Below are 17220 nucleotides of genomic sequence, written 5' to 3'. Positions count from 1 at the left end.
AAAAATAACCACACTGCACACTATTCCAATGTAAATACTGTATGGGTTTGTTTTGAACTTATTTAAAAAAAAGGAAAATAGAATTGTGTGTGTTGTTTTATAATATGCAAAGTAAACAATATTATGCCCTTCAAGTATTAACTCCTGCATCTCATTTAAGTTTTTAAAAGCTGTTTTTATTTAAGTGTGTTTATAAATAGCGTGTTTGTATGTAAGCCTACATCACTAATAGGTGTGAATAGTGTGCTGTCCGTATCTATTGGTATTCTTTTATAGGTCCAGCAGACGCCATGCTGCCTAGAATAGACAGGATTTCACTGCTAGGTGTAACATTCAGCCCGTTGCTGTTTTACATTCGATTTTCTCAGTTTTCAGTAGAACAAGCACTGCTCTGTGTGTGTTTGTGATAGTTTACATACAGTTCGCTGTTTGTTGTGAAGAAGGTTCAGGGATTCTACTTTGCCAGTTCAAATGCAGTGCGTCAGCCATGCCCACTCCAGCAGGCACTAGGCTGCTTCAAGCCGCTTGTGTTGAAAGTCCCAGTTTGTTGTAGTGTTGTTTTTGGACTGTGCTGCTGGAAGCTTCACATCTTGCTTCTCCTCACCATGTTAATGGCAGTTCCCTCATGAATCCACTTCGCCAGGGTGCTGGAGACAGAGCTGCTTTTGGCAAACCCAGCGTCTGGCTGAACAAAGCACTCGCGCACTCCCGAGACTTGCTGCTGAAATTAGAAAGCAATTTAATTTAGCATCTCCACAGGGGTATCACATTTGAGCACATGGCCTGAAGATCAAGCGCAACACCTTTTCGTTGTCACACTAGCCTGTTTGCAAGCATGTTAAAGTGGAGATCACCTGATGTATAGCTAAAGATGAGTGTTAAAGGGACTAGGAGCTCTTAAAATAAACAAATCCCCTGGGCTGGATGAGATCCTCCCAGTAGTACTCAAAGAAATGAAAGAAGTAATTTACAAACTGCTAACCAAGATCATGCAGCAGTCTCTTGACACAGGGGTGGTACTGACAGACTGGAAAATTGCAAACGTAATACCGATCCACAAAAAGGGAAACAGAACTGAACCAGGTAACTACAGACCAGTAAGCCTGACTTCTATTATATGCAAACTTATGGAAACTATAATAAGATCCAAAATGGAAAATTACCTATATGGTAACAGGGTCCTGGGAGACAGTCAACATGGTTTTAGGAAAGGGAGATCATCTCTAACTAACTTGCTTGATTTTTTTGAGGATGCAACATCGATAATGAATAATTGCAAAGCATATGACATGGTTTATTTAGATTTCCAGAAAGCTTTTGACAAAGTCCCGCACAAAAGATTAATTCTCAAACTGAACGCAGTTGGGATTCAAGGAAACACATGTACATGGATTAGGGAGTGGTTAACATGTAGAAAACAGAAAGTACTGATTAGAGGAAAAACCTCAGAACGGAGTGTGGTAACCAATGGTGTACCACAGGGATCAGTATTAGGTCCTCTGCTATTCCTAATCTACATTAATGATTTAGATTCTGGTATAGTCAGCAAACTTGGTAAATTTGCAGACGACACAAAAGTAGGAGGAGTGGCAAACAATGTTGCAGCAGCAAAGGTCATTCAAAATGATCTAGACAAGATTCAGAACTGGGCAGACACATGGCAAATGACATTTAATAGAGAAAAGTGTAAGGTACTGCAGGCAGGAAATAAAAATGTACATTATAAATATCATATGGGAGATACTGAAATTGGAGAAGGAATCTATGAAAAAGACCTAGGAGTTTTTGTTGACTCAGAAATGTCTTCATCTGGACAATGTGGGGAAGCTATAAAAAAGGCTAACAAGATCCTCGGATACATTGTGAAAAGTGTTGAATTTAAATCAAGGGAAGTAATGTTAAAACTGTACAATGCACTAGTAAGACCTCATCTTGAATATTGTGTGCAGTTCTGGTCACCTCGCTATAAAAAAGATATTGCTGCTCTAGAAAGAGTGCAAAGAAGAGCAACCAGAATTATTCCGGGCTTAAAAGGCATGTCATATGCAAACAGGCTAAAAGAATTGAATCTGTTCAGTCTTGAACAAAGAAGACTACGTAGCGACCTAATTCAAGCATTCAAAATTCTAAAAGGTATTGACAGTGTCGACCCAAGGAACTTTTTTGGCCTGAAAAAAGAAACAAGGACCAGGGGTCACAAATGGAGTTTAGACAAAGGGGCATTCAGAACAGAAAATAGGAGGCACTTTTTTACACAGAGAATTGTGAGGGTCTGGAATCAACTCCCCAGTAATGTTGTTGAAGCTGACACCCTGGGATCCTTCAAGAAGCTGCTTGATGAGATTTTGGGATCAATAAGCTGCTAACAACCAAACGAGCAAGATGGGCCGAATGGCCTCCTCTCATTTGTAAACTTTCTTATGTTCTTATGTTCTTATAACACGCTGTAGTATTTGTTACAAGTTACAGGCCTTGACAGCTCACACGGATAACTGTTTATAGGTACCACGCAATGACGTGGCTGCATTGCGCAATGACGTGGCTGCATTGCGCAATGACGTGGCTGCATTGCGCAATGCTATTTCATCAATTCCAGGAGGTGTGTTATGTCAAAGTGGAGCCACGCCTCTGGACTGTTCACATATTTGTTAAAAATAAACAAAACAAAAGCCTAACTAATGTCAGGCGTGCTAAAATAAACTTACTGAGTATTGCGCAGTACATGCAGGTCTCTATAGCCTTAGCCTTCACCTAGACACGGAGCAACCATTTTGACCTGCTGAAATACCAGCCTGCCAAATCAGACAGGTGTACTTATTCACATTAGTGTCAGGTGATCCTGGCTCAATAAAACAATGATCATTTCAACAAATAACCCTTAATCAAACACGTGGATGTGCAGGCTAGCTCTTTGTTTGTAGTGGGGCAACAGTGCTAGTATTATTAGAGATTTGAACCTCCAGACCCTTAAAAATATAAAATACCGCGGTAGATTTACTTGTATATGAAATAAGGGAGGGAGAGATTAATCTTAAACGGCAAGAAGTCGATTTGATTGTGCATTTTTATACTTTTCAGTGAAAGTTCAGTAATATACGTGGTATAGGAGGCCAACTGTTTTCATGAGCTTTCATTAAAATAATTTGCTAAACATTATTATACAAAGGTCTGGATGTCCCAAAATTGATACATTCGCAAAGAAATCAAGTAAAAACAATCACTCTGGTAAACTTTTCCATTACTCAGTTTTTAACACGTTGTAATTTTGGTCGTTTGCCAGCCTGCAATATTAGTAAATTTAAAAACATAAAATGCGGTTCTGGCGCCATCTTGTGGCATGAACGCAAATCTGCTACAATGAAACCCTGATGTAGGCAGTGCGTGAACTGTCGCACCCGGGGGGGGGGCTCAGGAGCAGAACAACTTTTTTGTTTGTTTGTTTTTGTAATCACTACAAGTTTTTAAAACGCGTTCCGCTTCACCCACTGATCTGGCAACGTCTAAAAAGGTTTTTTTTTTTTTTTTCCCAGCGTGACTTGCTAAAATTGTTCTTGGTACAGTATAGCGTTATTGTGGCAGTACTTTCTGAAAAATGAGTCGCATTTTAGGAACTTTCTAACGTGTTAGTAAATTGTTTAATTGTAACATTATTGAATTAGGAAAAAAAAAAATGCTTGAATTACGTTGTCTTTTCAGTAACAATAGACTATGTGTTAATACCGGTAATCTTTTAGCTATGGACAGATCTCCAGTTTGCATAATTGAGCTCCCAGTTACATATCTAACAAAGACAGCCTTTCTACTCGTATCACTGTATCTTCACAACCCTTCTTTCTTCGATAAGCATGTAAAGCAAACCTCATTAAAACGAGGGCTCAGTGAATAGGATGCAGCCAGGGCACTCATTTCAACTGCAACTGGATCCGCATCTGAGGGAAGCCAACTTAGGTATGTATTGCAGATCAGTTATTTAAATTCAGCATTGCTTTAAATATATGTATATCTAACCGATGTAAACTATGGGAAAAGCAAGTGGAATTGTATTTGATTGGCAAGACACTGTTTGCTGTCGAGGTTATTATTTTATTACCCAAGTTCATAGCAGCTGTATATAATAATTTAATGTAAATGACCCTATAATCAGTCCTTCCAGTAACCCTATAGAAACTATTACCCACTGGACTACAGTTCGGGCAAGGGAACTGGTAATAAACCAAGAATGTCAGTCGCTGAATAAAAGCCACACAACAGATTCAAATGCTTTGGACTAAGTGGGTCGTGCTTTTCAGTGAACACATTGGAGCGTTAATTAGGCTTTGTGCTGGACAAGCCCAACCCGGTTTGGGTTTATTTGTAAAAAATAGCTCTCTCTTCTGGAAACAGAAGAATACAAAAAACAAGCACAGCGATGGGGCTGGAGAGAGATCTAGCCTTGTGTTAGACAGTGGATTCAGAGTGGACCAGCAAGCAAGGGCTGTTAACAGGAGTGTTGTGGAAGGAAAGCCCATGGCAATCGAACTGAGTTTGCAGGACAGAGCATAGCAGATTCATTCATTTCAGCTTTTAATATGTGATTGAGTAGCCCCAGTGTTTAGGTAACAAGCTCAGGCGTGTCTTATTAGAATCATAGGAAAACCAGGAGAATGGATCAAACTGCTATGAAACGGGAGTCTTATTTCCATCCCTGCTGTGTGAAAAATCATCTGACGTGTCCTGCTACTGCCTAAACCAGTCTTCTGTTTAAAGCCTATGGGGTATAAATGAACTGTTTAATCTTTGCTGTTGCTATGGTTGTCAGTCTGGAAAATATGGTTTGTATCCAAACCCAGCCCTCTAGCACTGGCTGTTGACAGCAGTTCAGTGAAGAAGGTGCCGTGGTCTTTCCTGTGCGTCTGTGTAGATCCAGTGCGTTTAGAACTGTGCTAAAAAACTTACCAGCACGCAGCATGTAGTTATATTAACTGGGTATTACCGGGACAGTCAGTATTGCAAAGAATGACAGCAAGAACTATGATAAAGAAAGCATGAATACACATACAGGAAAAGCATAGTCATGTAGTCAGACAGCACTGTATTGCTGGCACAATGGCACCCTCTGCTGGAGAAATGTATGCTACACACAGATCTGCTAGAACTAGATAAGGATAGGCACACTGAGGCATGTCAGCGTGATCATTATTTATTTATTTATTTATTTATTTATTTTTTTGTGGTTTGTACAGGTACAAACCACAGACTGAAGGATGGAAAGTGACAGTCAGTACTCCCTCCTGGTAAGAATGTATTCAGTGTTCTTCTTTGGAGCAGATATTTTTGGAGTCATATTGTGTGACTGTTGGGACAGATATCAATGCAGAACGACTGGGGTGCGGTATCACCCCAGTCTGATTGCATAGTCGATCAGATATACACATTTGAAATTAAAACTTGAAAGTCGTCTTCTTCTCGTTGTAGACCTGACCATGTGTAAACATGAAGGTCACGCAGCCCAAGAGAATAGCATGTGATGGCTGTGAGTGCGGATTCACAAACTGCACCTGCATTGCAAACACTACCCACTGCGCAGTCCTTGAAGGCATTGCTTTCTCTGCATATTGAATTACCCTTCAAGGACTAAGTCAATTAAGAAAGAAAGAAAGAAAGTCACACTTGAGGCTCTGCTTTTGAAGCCACGGTCTCTTTGTGATTGAAAGTGATCTGCTTTCCCTGTGGTAAATGCAAAGTATAGCAATTACTGTGTAAAATGACTATGAGAAACGCTGCAAGGATAATCTCCCCAGCAGCGTACATGCAAGATAACAATGCTTCCAGAGGCACGAGCTTCAATGCTCTTCATACAGTACATATTGAGAACAGTACCTGTAGTAGGAGACGTAGGGGGGTTCATATTGGGTTTGTCCTGTTGGTAGGTTTAAAGACAGCAGTCCTGATGAAGTGTAAGGTAATCACTGCATTACGCCTCTGGTATACATTTACAGTAAGTGAGGCTGAATTGTTATTGTTTAAGACATGTTAAGCAGGGGCAATGTGCAGAGAAGCATACAAGGTTGATGGAGTCTAGAAATGCCCCAAGCGATACTTTGCTAAATTTAGCATCATCTGTTTACTCTTACACTCTAGATGAGCTTGCTATGCTGCCTGTTAAATGCATTTCCACACAGTACTGTACCCCCTCCCCCCACTCCTTCAAAGCAGCATACAGCTGCAAACTGCAGGTAATATAAAAAAAAGCATTTGCACCTCTTTCAATAATTCACCTTACCAGCCTCACGGCTCCACACAACTTCCTTCAGGGGCCTGTTTTGTCTGCGGAAGAATTGCAAACAAATAAATAGTACGCCAGACAACTGCAGTTCTTGACACTGATGCTCAGCTCTGTTTGCAAACATGAAGTATCAGGTGGCTTGCCACCCCAGGAAGTTAGTCTGCTGTGCAGCTGCAGCCCCTGCAAACACTCTGAAAGAGAGAGGCTCTGTCACAAGCCCAGTCTCAGGGGTTCCAGATGCTTGTGTTAGATCCTGCTAGAGTCCGCTGGGAATGTGCTCAGGGGGTAGTCAGTGGGGTCTGAACTATAAAAGCTCCTCATTGTCAAACAACTTGAAAGCATTATTTCAAAAGCCTGCTTTTTCTAAAGCACATTTCAGGAATGGAAATAAGACTCCTATTGCACAGCAGTTTCATCTGTTCCAGGTTTCATCCCCAGTGTGTGGGTAACAAGCCCAGGTGTGTCTGATTAAACACTCAGTCAAACCGGGAATGGATCAAACTGCTGTGGGTGGGTGATCTTAATGGCAGTGCTTCCTTTCCTCTGCTACCTGTAACCCTTCTCTTCTTCATTGTGTTGCTCTGCATGTTCTTGGAGGGAGGCTTGTGCTGTTATGAACAGGAATTAACGGATTGCTCTCTTGTATTACTGTTTGCAGGTTGGCATGGTGTACTTATTTAACACTATGTTTGGGACCGGGATTCTTGCTCTGCCAAGAGCCTTTGCGAGCGGAGGGTGGCTTGTGAGCACCGTCACTCTGCTCTCCTCAGTAGCAGTGAGGTAACGATCCTGATTGGGCTGGTGTAGCACCGTCACTCTGCTCTCAATAGCAGTGAGGTAACGATCCTGATTGGGCTGGTGTAGCACCGTCACTCTGCTCTCAATAGCAGTGAGGTAACGATCCTGATTGGGCTGGTGTAGCACCGTCACTCTGCTCTCCTCAGTAGCAGTGAGGTAACGATCCTGATTGGGCTGGTGTAGCACCGTCACTCTGCTCTCAATAGCAGTGAGGTAACGATCCTGATTGGGCTGGTGTAGCACCGTCACTCTGCTCTCAATAGCACTGAGGTAACGATCCTGATTGGGCTGGTGTAGCACCGTCACTCTGCTCTCAATAGCACTGAGGTAACGATCCTGATTGGGCTGGGGTTTTTTTTAAAAGGAAAGTAATTTAAGGATATTCAAATTGTCTGACTAGATTTGAGCCCCTGGCACTCATGGGCCTTCCTTCACAGCTACATCACGGTGACATTCCTCATTGAAGCGATCGCCTGTGCCTGCGGGAAGACAGCGGGAAGCGACGAGACAGGAGATGGAAAAGAACGAGTGAGTTGAAAAAAAAACCTATAATGAAAAAAACATTAAAGCAACTATAGAATTACCTTTTTTAATTGGGAGGTTTATACAAGAAATACTTAAATACATTCAGTCGTGGTTGTCAAGACTCCGCCGTTACCATGGACGCGGTCTGAAGGAAAATGGAAGTTCTGACTAGCGCTTGCACAGATGTACAATTTGAAGCGAATTGGGAATTAAAATTGTGATGGACGAAAAGAGACGTTTTGTTTCTAAAATGCTTAAACCGTGCATTTAAACAAAGCTGTCAACAATTTGAACATGAGGGGTTTATGGCTCATAGTGACACGGTGATGATGTGCAGATTCTGCAACCGTCAACTGGAATGGGAGTCCAAAGATGCCGTCGTTAATCTTCATTAGCTGTTTTGGCTTGTTTGCTTGAATTGGTATGCTAATTCTTTGTTTTATTTCAAGTGCTGCAAACTTTGCACTGGAACAAAAGCTGTTTTGATTCTGAAAGGATCTGAATGAACGGATCTGCTTTGCTGAGTGTTTAAATATGAGAAACTCCTAGCTTGTTGTCTACTGGAGGCCTGCTTCAGTGCAACGGGATTGAAATGCAACTCCTGTTGTTATTTTAATGGGGAGATTGTTGTGTGTGCCACATTATCAATATGATAGACCTGGGTTGGAGCACCTCGTTATATTATATTTTTATTTAAAATAAACTAGAAATGACATAGAAAGATCTCCCGTACCCGTGCATAAATGACAGTATCTGTCAATAACAGGGGACACTTCCCATGTGAAAATTGTATCCAATTGCCGCTAATGAGAAATTATGTAAAATAGATTATTTTTCTGTGCTAGGTCTGTTAGGTCAATATATATATATATATATATATATATATATAATATATATATATATATATTATTAATATATATATGTAATAAAATTATATCGTTTATGTATACTATTAAAACATGATATATACTGTACTTTCAAATTTTTATACATCTATGACATGAAAGTTATTTTATTATATGTGTATCTGTCAATAAAATGAAACTAAACATTTATTTAGCAGAGAAAACGAAATTTTAAAAAAATAAAATCTTTTTGCTTATAACACTTTTTTCACCGGCCTCTGAGACCACACATTCAAAGAATTTCACCGGCCTCTGGTTGTAATCAAAATAATTAAAAAAAAAAAAAAAAAAAAAAAAAAAAAATTAAAAGTGGCTTTTGCTTCCTGGTACCTGACTGCTTCCTGAAAGTAGAGGAAGTGATCCAGTACCAGGGAAGTGATCTGATACCAAAAATCCAGAACACAAATAGCAGAAGTGGAACAAGAAAAGGTGGGCCAGAGATAATGTTGCTGGTGTGACCAGTAGGGCTGGTATTCAGTAAATCCATGAATTAATGTGTTGATTTCAAAATAAGAAACGCTGTCCTTCCCTCAATTTACAATGCAATACTTTGGAAGTTAACTTTCCACAGTGTTTTCAAAGCTGTTTGGAAGCGAATGCTTCCTCTCGTCTGGGACACTGACACTTTTACTGCTGTACCAAAGCCAATGAGAAGCTGAACAAAGAGAGCTGCTAACTGTTTTTCTTCTTAGATTACTCCTGCTGACATGGTTATGGAGAGCATTGCGGCGACTGATAAAAACGCTGGAGCGGGCGAGAGGAACGCTCTTATTGAAGTAAGCAGGACCGGTAATGAAACAAAGGAATGTGCTAATATGATACAAGTGGATTTCAACACTTGGCAAATGTTCCTCCAATGAAATGTAAACTCTTTGAGCTGGAGCACTCAGCTCTATGTTTATAAGGGTAACAGCTGCAGTAGTCGGGCCACGGTCTTTGTGATTCAAGTTGAACAGGTTTCTCTATTAGTTGTTGGTTGCATTAGTGTGTGCTGGTACTGCCTCGACTGGATCTCACGCAATGTCATGTTTTTGTGCTTTCAGAAGGAGCCGGCCGGCTGTGTCTGCTGCAGATCTGGTTCGGAATCGGATTTGTGCCCGAGTGTTTTTGATATAAACAAAACGATATCTTTAACTGATCTGACAGCGATGTACTTTAACCCAGGTGAGCAGAAACAATGAGAAATAGAAGAGACAAAAAATATCCAGACTTCTTCTTCTTCTTCGTCGTCTTCTCACAAGCCGTTCGCAGATAAAGCTGCACCCTGGCAGTGCCGCAGCAGTTTTGATTTTGTTATGTGTTTTAGTTGGAGACGTCCTGAGTCGCATTGTCCTGCTGCTGTCGATCTGGGGCTCCCTGACGATGTACTTGACCATGGTGCCCTTCAGCTTGTCGGACCTCCTGTGGTTAGTGCTCTTCTTCAGTTGTCACGTGACAGTTTGTTTTCTGTTAAATGAAAGGTTAAAGACCCTGAAAAGTTTCTCTGAACAGTGACACACGGGGAACCATGCTGGTGAACCTTTCAGCTACAGTGCAGCCAACTCCCACACTGGATCAGCTTGTAGGGTTAGTTTGCCATGAAGCAAACTGTATGAATAATCTACATTACATTTAATTTCAATTCATTTAAGAATAAAACAATAAAGAATGTCTGTTACTAGGGTTGTTTAAACCGTGCTCTTCCTGTGCTTCCTTTTAAATAACAAGGCAGCATCTTCGCCGGGCTTGAATGAGCTGATGCTGATATGTTGTCTTGGAAGTTTTGTTTTTGCTCCAAACTGTTTCCCTTGTTGCTGTTCTTGTAGCTGTGCTGCAGAGCCTGCTGTAGTTCTGATAATGCACAACTAGAGCTTGCAAAGGCTCCCCCTGTCACGTCAGGTCACTGCAAAGGCTCCCCCTGTCACGACAGGTCACTGCGGATGCTCCCCCTGTCACGACAGGTCACTGCGGATGCTCCGGATGCTCCCCCTGTCATGCTCCCCCTGTGACAGGTCACTGCAGGCTCCCCCTGTCGCGACAGGTGCAGAGGCTCCCCCTGTCACGACAGGTCACTTGCTCCCCCTGGACAGGTCACTGCGGATGCTCCCCCTGTCACGACAGGTCACTGCGGATGCTCCCCCTGTCACGTCAGGTCACTGCAAAGGCTCCCCCTGTCACGACAGGTCACTGCGGATGCTCCCCCTGTCACGACAGGTCACTGCGGATGCTCCAACCTGTCATGACAGGTCACTGCACTGTGTTTTGGTTTTGGAAAATCTATTTCAACTTTCTAGTAGCATCGACCCAAACTCTGTCTCCACAGCTCCTTGTTTTCCTTTCTGTTTCGCTCTTGAGGAAGTCACCATAGCAACGCTTTGTCGCTCTAGGCACTGCTCTCCATGCCCAGGGCAGCTGAATGAAAGAAGGTGCCTTTCAGCAGTGCAAGGTGCTTCTGAAATTAGAAACAAAAGCTTTCTACCTGTTCAGTGTGTCAGCTGGCAATGCCACGTGACTCCAGCAGAGGGCGGCAGTGCTACAGCACAGGCATCTCTTTTCTGAATGCGATGAGCTCTGCCCACAGAGGAAAAGCAATTTGGAGATAAGATCCTCGCCGGCTCTCCACAGTCGAAAGCACTAACGCTTTAGCACGACCCCTACCCAATAACAAATGCTGGGGCTCCATTTCAGATATCGCCCTGGAGATGGGGGCACCGAATCTGTCAGCAAAAGAGCAAAATGTAGACTGTGATGCCAGTGTACTCCTTATTGGGAGAATAAGGAGAGTCATTACCTACTCAGCTAATCAGAAACAACTTTCATGTTTGTTTAAATGAAGTTCCATATTCAGCTCAAAACATATCTAAGTTCCTGTAAATGATGAACGATTTATTTTGATATTTTGTCTTGGTAACAAGGACCACTTAACAAGACAAACGTTTCAGCTGATTTCTTAGTCTCCACTGCATTTTACGAAACAGTTATTTAACCTAACCCTAACCCTAACCCACACTGCCACTGAGCCGAGAGGGGGGTGCATTCAAATCTCAGTATGAATAGTGATGCCAGCACATTGATACCCCAGACCTCAGTACAGGACCATTGCACTGTGCACTGACGCTGCAGACCTCAGTACAGGAGCACTGTGCACTGACGCTGCAGACCTCAGTACAGGAGCACTGTGCATTGACACTGCAGACCTCAGTACAGGACCATTGCACTGTGTATTGACACTGCAGCCCTCAGTACAGGACCATTGCACTGTGACATTGACACTGCAGACCTCAGTACAGGACCATTGCACTGTGCATTGACACTGTGCACTGTGCATTGACACTGCAGACCTCAGTGACACTGCAGACCTCAGTACAGGACCACTGCACTGTGCATTGACACTGCAGACCTCAGTACAGGACCATTGCACTGTGCATTGACACTGCAGACCTCAGTACAGGACCATTGCACTGTGCACTGCAGACCTGACACTGACACTGCAGACCTCAGTACAGGACCATTGCACTGCACTGTGCATTGACACTGCAGACCTCAGTACAGGACCATTGCACTGTGCATTGACACTGCAGACCTCAGTACAGGAGCACTGCACTGTGCATTGACACTGCAGACCTCACTGTGCACTGACGCTGCAGACCGTACAGGAGCACTGTGCATTGACACTGCAGACCTCAGTAGCAGGAGCACTGCTCTGTGCATTGACACTGCAGACCTCAGTATTGACACTGCAGACCTCAGTAGAGGAGCACTGCTCTGTGCATTGACACTGCAGACCTCAGTACAGGTGCACTGTGCATTGACACTGCAGACCTCAGTACAGGAGCACTGCACTGTGCATTGACGCTGCAGACCTCAGTACAGGGCACTGTGCATTGACACTGCACTCAGTGCACTGTGCATTGACACTGCAGACCTCAGTACAGGAGCACTGCACTGTGCATTGACACTGCAGACCTCAGTACAGGACCATTGCACTGTGCATTGACACTGCAGACCTCAGTACAGGACCATTGCACTGTGCATTGACACTGCAGACCTCAGTACAGGACCATTGCACTGTGCATTGACACTTGCAGACCTCAGTACAGGACCATTGCACTGTGCATTGACACTGCAGACCTCAGTACAGGACCATTGCACTGTGCATTGACACTGTGCATTGACACTGCAGACCTCAGTACAGGACCATTGCACTGTGCACCTGACACTGCAGACCTCAGTACAGGACCATTGCACTGTGCATTGACACTGCAGACCTCAGTACAGGACCATTGCACTGTGCATTGACACTGCAGACCTCAGTACAGGACCATTGCACTGTGCATTGACACTGCAGACCTCAGTACAGGAGCACTGTGAATTGACACTGCAGACCTGCTTTTCTCATCTTCACTCACAGACTTGTACACACCACTGCTGTGCTTCAGAATCAGCCTCCTTCTTCACATGCAAACCCTGCTTATTGAAAAAGCACCGCGAATCAACTCTCTGCAGAGTCAGCGCATTGACCCACTTTATTGGGTAGTCGATAGTTACTGTAGAAGCTCCCAGCCTTCCAGTACAGTACGCCTCATTAAAATATACATGTACACTCTGCAGATCGAAAGAAGTGTTGAAGCAAAACGTTTGACGAGAGTTCTTTCTCTTGGTAGCAAACCCGAAACAGACTGCAACAGGCTCCAAAATTTCACCTCCATCGCTGATCAGGGTCTTTGCTGGGGGTCCCTCACCAGAATCAGCGTCTACAGAATCTTTCTGGTATTCATTCCTATTGATTATCTACTATTGATTTCATTTTATTATTTATGTAACTGTAACTTGAATGTACTGTAAAGAAAGTACAGGCAAATCATCTCTTTTTGCTGTACACACGGTATTTAATCTTTTGCTTTCCACAGACCCTGTTTATCCTGATGGTCGGTCCATTTGTGTTCTTCTCCGTTCAGAAGAATCAGTACGTCCAGGTCTTCGCCTCCATCATGTCCTTTGTGGGTAAGGAAAAGCGGGAAGGTCTGATAGGGTAATTTATACCAGGGCTCTTAAGATAACCTTTGAGCTGACAACTGCATCTCAAAAAACTGGGCTGGAAAATGTCAGATTGAAGATATGCATACAGAGGCCCACTTGCCTGGAGCTCGAAGGCAGTTCATTTGTATTGAACAATTAGAACCGTGAAATGTAATTGCTCTAAAGGGTCTGAATGCTTTGCACCCGCAGATCAGTTACAAGTAGCGATTAGGGGATACTGTGATCAAGATGAATCACTGACTGGGGGATTGTACTAGTGTTATTGCAGCACAGCAGCGCTCAACATGTGCCTCTGTCTGGACTGTGGTTGCACGTGTGGGTACGGGTTAATCACAAAACACAGAAGCACACAGTGTTATTACTTAAGATACTGGACTAAATTCTCAAAGCTATTTAGTCCAATTTATCATTCAGTGTTTAATTGGTGTTACTGAAAAAAAAATAACATTGCTAATGATGATTTGGAGTATGTAACCTAAGGAAGATGCAAACTGTAATGGGACAAAAAGGCAGTATATCCGGTCCACTGTGTCCCAAGCCTATAAGGGCAGGCATACCAAACAGAAGTTTCCATGGTGCAATATGAATATAGTTTGCTGGCTTCATTCGTGTTGTGTTCTTGGAGGAACCTGCACTCTTTCAGCCTGGCTGCAGCTCTCTGGGTCCTGGGCAGAGAGAGTGGAGATCAGTGTTTTTTACAGACACATGTGTAATGTCTTACTAAATCACTGGAGGGCACCATGTCCACAAGTGGTGTTTCAGTTGATGTGCATGTACCAGCAGAGGAATAAAACAGTTTAAAACATGCAAGAAATACCCTGATATACACAATACCCAAATAATACAAGCTCAGCCTGTCAGTGTGTAACAAACTATTAGTTAAATGTCTAAAGAGATTGAGTGTCATGCCTTGATTGTCATGCACACACTTTCAGGGCCAGCGTCCTAAACAAGGCAGATGCTCCATATTTTTTATCTTTTTTCATTCTTGTTCCTCAAGCTTGTTCAGATCAAATATTGTTATGAGAAATTCATCAGGCATGAACAGCCCCCCAGAGAAATCAGTTTGATTGCGAGAAGCCAGCCACACATTACGTTAATGTGCTTGCAGGCTGCTTTGGAGTCCAGCACAGAGGCACACAGCTACTCTGGGCTCCGTCCAGCACGGCCTGTTTCTGCCTAATGCAGTCTTGGAAAGGATCCACTCGGCCTCAACTATCCCTCACGAAACATTGCTATGTGGGGGAGTTAAAAGGTGAATTAAAATTCTAGCTTTTAAAAGCGCATTTACATCGTATTTCTTTAGTTCCCAATTCAGATGTTTCTCATAAACGTATGCAGCATTTAAAACTTAAAATCACTGACCTATTGAGTTTTAAAAAAGCGATGCATTATGGTACGGATAATTCAGTTGATGTTTTGTTTTCTAGGGTACTTGTCTGAGGACAGTATCTAATATTATTGCTTTCACCAGGACCACAGCTACGTAATGTTTGATATTCGGCCAGCTCATATTATCAAAACCTGTTTAATGAAAGTGCTGCTGCACCTCTGCTCTGTTTCAGGTAGAAAGCCTCTCCCTGCTTGTCGTTATAACGAGGGATCACTTACGGCTTGGCTACGCTTTGCTGGTTCTCTTTCTGGAGACGCACTCTATCATCGTACACAGAGGCTCGAGTCCCCTCTCGGAGACCGGCTCTAATGCAAAGCGTTTTGTTTAAGCTCACCAAACTGGAAATGCTTTATGTGTAACAGTTCTGAATTATTGATTCCCTGCTCTTGTAGCCTTATTTGGGTGACTTTAAAAATTGATCTGTTACATTTCAGTACCCTGCAGAATGCAATAGAACATCTGAAGCACATGTGCCAAAGACTTTGAGGGCGAAATTCTCAAAGCTGTTTACTCCGAATTGCCGTTCTTTTTATTCAGAAAGGAGAAACAGACCCAGTAAAGTTACCAAACCAGAAATCTAGCTTATCGTCTTTTGGGAAGTCTGGGATTCGGCAAAGCAAAGTAAAGGTCAATTGAAATGTTAATCTTTAAATATGTTATGTTTCTTTTAGCATTTCCAAACGCAGCTCTGTTAAATGTTTTGTAGTTGTATGGATGAAATACATACATACATACACATGCACTCACCCACATGCAAACACAAACTCGTCTGTATTGAGTAACTAGTGGTTCAATAGTCAACCTTGAACAGATTATTAAATCAATTACTGATCAGCATGATTATCTGCTGTTTAAGTAGGACATAGCTATTCAGTCAGCACTTTTACAGACACACACACAGAGGAAGGATCTTTGCTTTCATCCATTCCCTCGCTCACTTGTAAAGCACACAACCATTTCTTCTGTATTGTCTGGTATTTTCCATACACTGTTAAAACCGACACTTTGTTGTTGTTTTCACTTTGCAGTTTTCTCCATCATGTTTGTAACATCAGTCGTCATCCTAGCGAGGGGGCAAGGCAGAGGGACCCCCATCCTGGCGGATCTCAACGCCTTCCCCAGCGTGTTTGGGGCGTGCTCGGTGGCCGCTGTGTCCCACACTGTCCTCCCCACGGTTGTCCCGCTGATCCGGAACAAAACCTACCTGTGCCAAGGAGTGCTGGCGGTGTTTGCTGCGGTCACCGTGCTCTACCTCACCCTGTGCCTCTTCGTGGTGTTCGTCTTCCAGGAGAAAGACATCCAAGCGGTGATCCTCGTCAATTTTGCATCCTGCTCCATTATCCCCGTGATTTTTGTGATCTACATTCTCGGCCTCTACACGACTATCAAAGTTTCCGCCAATTTCCCACTGAACGGCGTTACGCTAAGCGACAACCTGAGGTCCATGTTTGCGGGGTTCCAGTGCTCTCACGCGTGGCCAGTGGACAGGCTGCTCTTCCCCCTGGCTGTGATAGTTCCTCCGCTGGCCATTTCCTACAGCACCCATAACATCGAGATGATCGTGGGGATCACCGGCTCGTACACGGTGAACTTCATCCAGTACGTCACCCCGTCCGCGCTGGTGTACCTGAGCAGGAAGGAGGCGCGGGCGCGGTTTGGGGAGGATGTGAAGATAAAGCATGCTTCCCCGTTTCAGCACGGCTTTTGGATAATCCTGGCCCTGCTGTACGCAACTGTAGGGCTGGTGGTTTCCACCTTCTTCTATGTGAAAAGCCTTACATGAAGTCGGCACGGAGAATGCAGTCTTTGAAGGGATGTAGTTAAAATACAGGAGCAGCTACTTTCATTACTACAAGTTTTTAAGATAACGTAAAATCCTGATCCCTTGAACCATTTCTATGTATGTCATATTCCCTGCTCTATGAAACCGAAACCACATCCCTTAATATAATAATAATAATAATAATACCTCCTCTGAGTATTATACACCCAGATTAAGGCTGTAAATAATAAAGGTCTATAGTTTATACAGATTTGCCAAGTTGAGTTCATCCCCACTTCACTGGTAAAGATTGGCTTAATTAAAAAGGTTTAGTATTTTGCAGTTGAATTAAGAGGATTAGGTCGTGGAAATAATTATATTTCGTCATCCAATAATTTCTGAACAATCCACCTGGCACATGCTGGTATAAGATGTAAACACACAGATATATTTGTTTTTTGGAAGATGCATTTTTAAAAATGTCTGTAGGCCTATTCTGATGCCAGATCAATGGAAGGACAGGACAGGACTGCACTGGAATGAAAGAGAGAAG

The 17220-nt window shown here is 43.1% G+C and overlaps 1 protein-coding gene across 1 annotated transcript; it reads left to right on the top strand.

The window, feature by feature from the left end:
* Nucleotides 1-3617: 3617 nt before the first annotated feature.
* On the top strand, nt 3618-16858 carry LOC121331239 (transmembrane protein 104-like). Its single transcript, XM_041278499.1, has 10 exons — nt 3618-3948; nt 5223-5273; nt 6924-7045; nt 7501-7591; nt 9186-9269; nt 9537-9657; nt 9800-9899; nt 13137-13242; nt 13383-13476; nt 15934-16858. Exons 2-10 carry the CDS (start codon nt 5244-5246, stop codon nt 16686-16688), a joined length of 1503 nt encoding a protein of 500 aa, XP_041134433.1. The 5' UTR covers nt 3618-3948; nt 5223-5243; the 3' UTR covers nt 16689-16858.
* The last annotated feature ends 362 nt before the right edge of the window (nt 16859-17220 follow it).

The sequence above is a fragment of the Polyodon spathula genome, chromosome 18 (genome assembly GCF_017654505.1).
Source record: "Polyodon spathula isolate WHYD16114869_AA chromosome 18, ASM1765450v1, whole genome shotgun sequence".
Taxonomy (NCBI): Eukaryota; Metazoa; Chordata; class Actinopteri; order Acipenseriformes; family Polyodontidae; genus Polyodon; species Polyodon spathula.
The sequence above is the reverse complement of the archived record's forward strand: the minus strand, read 5'-3'. Positions and strand labels throughout refer to the sequence as shown.